This window comes from Balaenoptera musculus, chromosome 9 (assembly GCF_009873245.2).
Source record: "Balaenoptera musculus isolate JJ_BM4_2016_0621 chromosome 9, mBalMus1.pri.v3, whole genome shotgun sequence".
Taxonomy (NCBI): Eukaryota; Metazoa; Chordata; class Mammalia; order Artiodactyla; family Balaenopteridae; genus Balaenoptera; species Balaenoptera musculus.
In genome coordinates, this window is record NC_045793.1 from 18,557,567 (window position 1) to 18,564,909 (window position 7,343).

A 7,343-nucleotide genomic window follows, 5' to 3' on the forward strand; every position below is an offset into this window, starting at 1 on the left:
GTTGTTTATCCATTCTATATATAATCGTTTGCATCTGCTAATCCCAAACTCCCAATCCATCCCTCCCCCACACCTGCTCCCCCTTGGCAACCACAAGTCTGTTCTCTATGTCTGTGAGTCTGTTTCTTTTTTGTAGATATGTTCATTTGTGTCCTATTTTAGATTCCACATATAAGTGATATCATAGGGAATTTGTCTTTCTCTGTTGACTTACTTCACTTAGTATGATAATCTCTAGGTCCATCCATGTTGTTGCAAATAGCGTTACCCTTTTTAATGGCTGAGTAATATTCCATTGTATATATGCACCACATCTTTATCCATTCATCTGTTAATGGACATTTAGGTTGTTTCCATATCTTGGCTATTGTGAATAGTGCTGCTGTGAACATAGGGGTGCATGTATCTTTTCAAATTAGAGTTTTGTCCAGATATATGCCTAGGAGTGGGATTGCTGGATCGTATGTCAATTCTATTTTCAGTTTTTTGAGAAACCTCCATACTGTTTTCCATAGTGGCTGCACCAATTTACATTCCCACCAACAGTGTAGGAGGGTTCCTAGAGGGAACTTTTTGAAATGTAAATCACATCATGTCACTACCCTGCTTAACACAACTCTACTGAGTCTCCTTTGTCTTTGGATTCATTATTTTTAATTGTAGTAAAAGACACGTAACATAAATTTAGCCTCTTAACCATTTCTAAATGTATAGTTCAGTAGAGTTAAGTACATCCAAATTGTTGTGCAACCAATCTTCAGAACTCTTTTCTGTTGCAAAACTGAAATCTGTACCAATTGAACAACTCCTTATTCCCCCCTCTCCCAGCCCCTAGCAACCACCATTCTACTTTCTGTCTGTATGAATTTGACTGCTCTAGGTACCTTATATAAGTGGACTCATACAGTATCTGTCTTTTTGTGGGTGGCTTATTTCACTTAATATCCAAGGTTCATCCATGTTGTGCAGGTGTCAGAATTTATTTCCTTTTTAAGACTGAATAATATTCCATTGCATGTATATACTACGTTTTGTTTATGCCTTGTCTTTGGAATTTATTGTAACTCCTTTCCATGGCCCTTAAAGCACTTCATGACAGAGTCCTTTCCTTGCTTTCCACCCCATCTCCTGTCTCTCACCCTGCGTCACTGTGCCCCAGGCACATCAATTCCCTCCCCTATGTTTATTGAGATACACTTGGCATATAACATTTTGTAAGTTTAGGTGTACAATGTGTTTATTTGATACACTTATATACTGCAATATGATTACCACCATTAGCTAACACCTCTATCACATTACATAATTACCATTTCATTTTTGTGGTGAGAACATTTAAGATCTACTATCTTAGTAACTTTGAAGTATACATTTTTGTTAACTATAATCACCATGGTGTGCATTAGGTCCCCAGAACGTATTCATCTTCTAACTGAAAGCTTGTACTCTTTGATGAACATCTCCCCATTTCCCCCACCCAGCAGCCCCTGGTAACCACCATTCTACTCTTTACTTCTACAAGTTTAGCTTTTTTAGAGTCCACATGTAAATGATATCATACAGTATTTGTTTTTCTCAGTTTGACTTACTTCACTTAATGTAATGCCCTCAAGGTCCATCCGTGTTGTCACAAATGGCAAGATTTCATTCTTTTTTATGGCTTAATAATATTTCATTGTATATACCACATCTTCTTTATCCATTCGTCTGTTGACAGACACTTAGATTGTTTCCATATGTTGGCTATTGTAAATAATGGTGCAATGAACATGGTGGGGGGGGGTGCATATATTCTTTTGAGTTAGTGTTTTCATTTTCTTTGGATAATCCCAGAAGTGGAATTGCTGGATCATATGGTAGTTCTATTTTTAACTTTTTGAGGAAGCTCCATACCATTTTTCATAGTGGCTGCACCAATTTACATTCCCACCAGCAGTGCACAGGATTCCCGTTTCTCCACATCCTTGTCAGCACTTGTTACCTTGTGTCTTTTTGATGATAGCCATTCTAACAGGTGTGAGGTGATATCTCATTGTGGTTTTGATTTGTGTTTCTCTGATGATTAGTGATGTTGAGCATCTTTTCATGTACCTGTTGGCCATTTGTATGTCTTCTTTGGAAAAAAATGTCTATTCAGTTCCTCTGCCCATTTTAAAATTGTTTGTTGTTGTTGCTGTTATTGAATTGTATGAGTTCTTTATATACTTTAGATATTAAACCCTTATCCAATATACAGTTTGCAAATATTTTCTCCCATTTAATAGGTCGCTTTTTCATTTTGTTGATTGTTTCTTTTGCTGTGCAAAAGCTTTTTAGTTTAATGTAGTCCCACTTTTGGATTTTCACTTTTTTTTAAAAAAAAATTTATATTTATTTATTTATTTTTTTCTGAGCTGTGTCTTAGTTGCGGCACGCAGGATCTTTGTTGCAGTGTGCGGACTTCTTAGTTGCAGCATGTGAACTCTTAGTTGCAGCATGCCTGCGGGATCTAGCTCCCTGACCAGGGATCGAACCCAGGCCCCCTGCACTGGGAGCACAGAGTCTTACCCACTGGTTCACCAGGGAAGTCCCTGATTTTCACTTTTTTTGCTTGTGCTTTTGGTGTCATATCCTAAAAAAATCATTGCCAAGACCAATGTCAAGAAGCTTCCCTGTGTTTTCTTCTAGGAGTTTTGCGGTTTCCAGTTTTACATTTAAGTATTTAATCCATTTTTAGTTAAATTTTGTGAGCGGTGTTAAGATAGTTGTTCATTTTCAGTTTTCCACATGTGGTTGTCCAGTTTTCCCAACACTATTTATTGAAGATACTATCCTTTCCACATTAAGTTTTCATGGCTCCCTTGTCAAGTATTAGTTGACCATATATGCATGGGTTTATTTGTGGGCTCTCAATTCTGTTCCATTGGTCTATGTGCCTATTTTTATGCCAGTACCATGGTTTTTTTTTTTTTTTTAAAGACAATCAGATGTTTTTATTTAGTTATTTATTTATTTTTGGCTGTGTTGGGTCTTTGTTTCTGTGCAAGGGCTTTCTCTAGTTGTGGCAAGCGGGGGCCACTCTTCATCGCGGTGCGCAGGCCTCTCACTATCACAGCCTCTCTTATTGCGGAGCACAGGCTCCAGACGCGCAGGCTCAGTAATTGTGGCTCACGGGCCTAGTTGCTCAACGGCATGTGGGATCTTCCCAGACCAGGGCTCAAACCCGTGTCCCCTGCATTAGCAGGCAGATTCTCAACCACTGTGCCACCAAGGAAGCCCAGTACCATAGTGTTTTGATTACTATAGTTTTGCAGTATAGTTTGAAATCAGGACGTGTGATGCCTCCAGCTTTTTTTCTATTTTTCTTTTTCAGGATTGCTTTGGCTATTTGATGTCTTTTGTGGTTACATAAGCATTTTAGGTTTTTTTTTTCTACTTCTGTGAAAAATGCCATTGGAATTTTGACAGGGATTGCATTGAATCTGTAGATGGTTTTGGGTAGTATGGACATTTTAACAATATTAATTCTTCCAGTCATGACATGGGATACCTTTCCATTTATTTGTGTCTTCCTCAGTTTCTTTCATCAGAGTCTCATATTTTTCACCTCCTTGGTTAGATTCATTCTTAAGTACTTCATTGTCTTTGATGCTATTGTGAATGGGATTGTTTTATTTCTTTTTCAGATGTTTTATTGTTAGTGTAGAAAAATGCAGCTGATTTCTGTATGTTGATTTTGTATCCTGCAACTTTACTGAATTCATTGATTAGTTGTAACAATTTCTTGGTAGAGTCTTTAGGATTTTCTATATATAAGATCATATCATCTGCAAATAAAGATAATTTTACTTCTCCCTTTCTGATTTGGATACCTTTTATTTCTTTATCTTACCTGATTGCTATGGCTATGACTTCCAGTAATATGTTGAATAGGAGTGGTGAGAGTTGTCACCCTTGTCTTGTTTCTGATCTTAGAAGAAAAGCTTGCAACCTTTCAGCATTGAGTATGATGTTAGTTGTGGGCTTTTTGTATATGGCCTTTATTGTATTGAGGTGCATTCCTTCTATATTTAATTTGTTGAAAGTTTTTTTTATCCTGAAAGGATGTTGGATTTTTCCAATGCTTTTTCTGTGTGTATTGAGATGACCATATGTTTTTATCTTTCATTCTATTAATGTGGTGTATCACATTTATTGATTTGCACATGTTGAGACATCCTTGCATCCCAGGGATAAGTCCCACTTGATCACGGTGTATGATCCTTTTAATGTACTGTTAAATTTGGTTTGCTAACATTTTGTTGATAGTTTTTGCATCTATATTCATCAGGGATATTGGTCTGTACAGTTGACCCTTGAACAATATGGGGAGTGGGGTGGGGTTAGGGGCACCAACCCTCCTTGCAGTCGAAAATCCATGTATAACTTATAGTTGGACCTCTATACACGTGGTCCCTCCATATCCATGGTTCCATCATATCTGTGGTTCCACATTCATAGATTCAACCTATCATGGATTGTTTAGTACTACAGTATTTACTGTTGAAAAAAATCTGCCTATAAGTGAACCCACACAGTTCAAACTCATTGTTCAAGGGTCAACTGTACTTTCTTTTCTTTTCTGTCCTTATCTGGCTTTGGTATCAAGGTAATGCTGGCCTCCTAAAATGAGATTGTGAAGTAAGTATTATTAATCCCACCTGGTAAATTTGGAGGCTGACATTTTGAGAGGTTAGGTAACTTGCGTGAAGCCATACAGCTAGTTGGAGGCAGAGTTGGGATTGGCTCTCAAACCCCATTCTTAAGCATTGGGCCACTCCCTCCCAAGAGAGACTTCTTGCCTCACTATAAAGTCTGCCTAGAGAAGGAGCATTGGAGTCAGGACTTGAAGACATGTATGAGAGCAGCAGAGAGGAGAGGTGAGGGCAGAGGCTGGGACCCAAGGTCACACCTTCATCCTTTCGCCAGCACCATGTGGGAGTAGAGGGGGGCCATTTCTGGGTCAGTCGATGCTGCTCCTGTGGGTCCCCTGGAGCCATTGTTTGTGATGCCCCAGGAGCAGGGCAGAGGCCTCCAGGGTGTGTGGCCTAGCTGCTTCTGAGCTCCTCGTCTCTCCCCCATCTCCCTGAGTGCTACAGGTAGGGAGCAGGATGGTGATTGTCGCTGCGGGCTGTGTGCTGCTCCTGATGGGCGTATTTGGGAAGATCGGGGCTGCGTTTGCCACCATCCCAACCCCTGTGATCGGAGGCATGTTCCTGGTGATGTTTGGGGTCATCACTGCCGTGGGGATTTCCAATCTTCAGGTGAGGCAGGGCACCCTTAGGAAAGCAGCAGCATTGCATCTCCTGAAAGGAGCCCATGGGAATGGAGATGAATGGAACAGCGTGGGGACAAGGGAGGAGGGGAAGGGAATCCTCAGTCCCAGAAACCGCACTGGCCCCAAATGGGAGAAAGAAATAACCAGAAGCATCCAAATTTCTGAAAAACAAAATTGCATCAGTTTGAATTGGATTATCCAGACCACTCAGCTCCCAGGGTCAAGTGGGAGTCGGGACTTGGCTAAGAACGTGTGCCCTCTGAGTCCAACTGCCCCCTCCAGTCTCAAGTGGTGGGGGGGTGGGGTGGTTGGGAGGGTGTTTGATTGACGTGCAATACAGGTACTGATCATTCCGGCTCTGCCGTGGGGGCCTCTCTCCTGTAGTACGTGGACATGAACTCGTCCAGAAACCTCTTCATCTTTGGCTTCTCCATCTACTGTGGGCTTGCTGTTCCCAACTGGGTGAACAAGAACCCAGAGAGGCTCCACACAGGTGATTCTCCGTCCTCTAGACTGTGATCACTCCAGGGGCAGAGCAGGTGGGGTCCCTGGTCCCTGGGAATTCCTGTCACTTTTTTAAAAAATTAACTGTAGTCACCATGCTGTACATTACATCACCATGACTTATTTATTTCCAGTTCTATTGAGATATAATTGACATACATCACTGTATGAGTCCCAGGTGTACAGCATAAAGGTTTGACGTACATGTATTGTGAAACGACTACCATAATAAGTCTAGTTAACACCCATCTCCTCATATAGACACAATAAAAAGAAATGGGAAAAAAAAGAAAAAATTTTCTCCTTGTGGTGAGAACTCTTAGGATCTACTCTCTTACCAACTTTTCTATATATCATACAGCAGTGTTAACCATAGTCGTCATGTTGTACATTCCATCCCTCGTACTTATTTATCTTACAACCAGAAGTGTGTACCGTTTGATCACCTTCCTCCAGTTCCTGCTCCTCACACCCCCTGCTTCTGGTAACCACAAATCTGATCTCTTTTTCTATGAGTATTTTTTTTAACAGTCTATATATAATAAGTGAGATCATACAGTATTTGTCTTTCTCTATCTGATTTATGTCACAGCATAATGCTCTCAAGTTCCATCCAAGTTGTTGCAAATAGCCAGATTTTATGGCTGAATACTATCCATTGTAAATATATACCTCATTTTTTTTAGTCATTCATCCATTGATGAACACTTAGGTTGTTTCCATATCTTGGCTCTTGTAAATAATGCTGCAATGAAGGTGGCTGTGCACCTTCTTTTTGAGTTAGTGTTTTCTAACTAACTTTACATATATATATCTTTTTGAGTTAGTGTTTTCATTTTCTTTGGATAAATAACCAGGAGTGGAATTACTGGGTCATATGGTAATTCTATTTTTTAATTTTTTGAGGAACTTCCATACTGTTTTCCATAGTGGTTGCACTAATTTACATTCCCACCAACAGTGCATAAGGGTTCCTTTTCTCCACATCCTTGCCAACACTTCCTAGTTCTTATCTTTTTGGTAAAAGCCAAACAGGTGTGAGATGATATCTCACTGTGATTTTGATTTGCATTTCCCTGATGTTGAACACCTTTCATGTACCTATTGGCCATCTGTATATCTTCTTTGGAAAAATCTCTATTCAGATCCTCTGCCCATTTTTTAATCCCTGTCACTTTTGTCTTCACTCTAGGGATTCTCCAGTTGGACCAGGTCATCCAGGTGCTGCTGACCACGGGCATGTTTGTTGGTGGATTTCTGGGCTTTCTACTGGACAACACCATCCCTGGTAGGGCTCACCTTTGCTCTGTAAGCTGACAGTTTGGGTAGATGGTCAGCATTTGGGTCACCCACATTGCTTCTCTAGCCCCAGTTCTCATGTGAGACTGGCCACAGCATACCCTGAGTGGGCCCTGCGTCTGGGTGGGGTGTATGGGCCTGTACTAGCTTTCTAGGGCTGCCATCACAAAATGCCACAGACTAGGAGGCTTAAACAATCGAAATGTATTTCCTCACAGTTCCAGAGGCTAGAAGTCCAAGAACA

At 40.5% G+C, this 7,343-nt stretch overlaps 1 protein-coding gene across 1 annotated transcript in view; it reads left to right on the forward strand.

The window, feature by feature from the left end:
• LOC118900428 (solute carrier family 23 member 2-like) overlaps positions 1 to 7,052 on the forward strand; it is a 41,913-nt gene extending 34,861 nt beyond the window's left edge. The window contains exons 9-11 of the mRNA XM_036862776.1: positions 5,118 to 5,282; positions 5,681 to 5,835; positions 6,993 to 7,052. Of these exons, the coding sequence (XP_036718671.1) occupies positions 5,118 to 5,282; positions 5,681 to 5,815 (300 nt within the window). The 3' untranslated portion in view covers positions 5,816 to 5,835; positions 6,993 to 7,052. The remainder of the gene's footprint in view (positions 1 to 5,117; positions 5,283 to 5,680; positions 5,836 to 6,992) is intronic.
• The last annotated feature ends 291 nt before the right edge of the window (positions 7,053 to 7,343 follow it).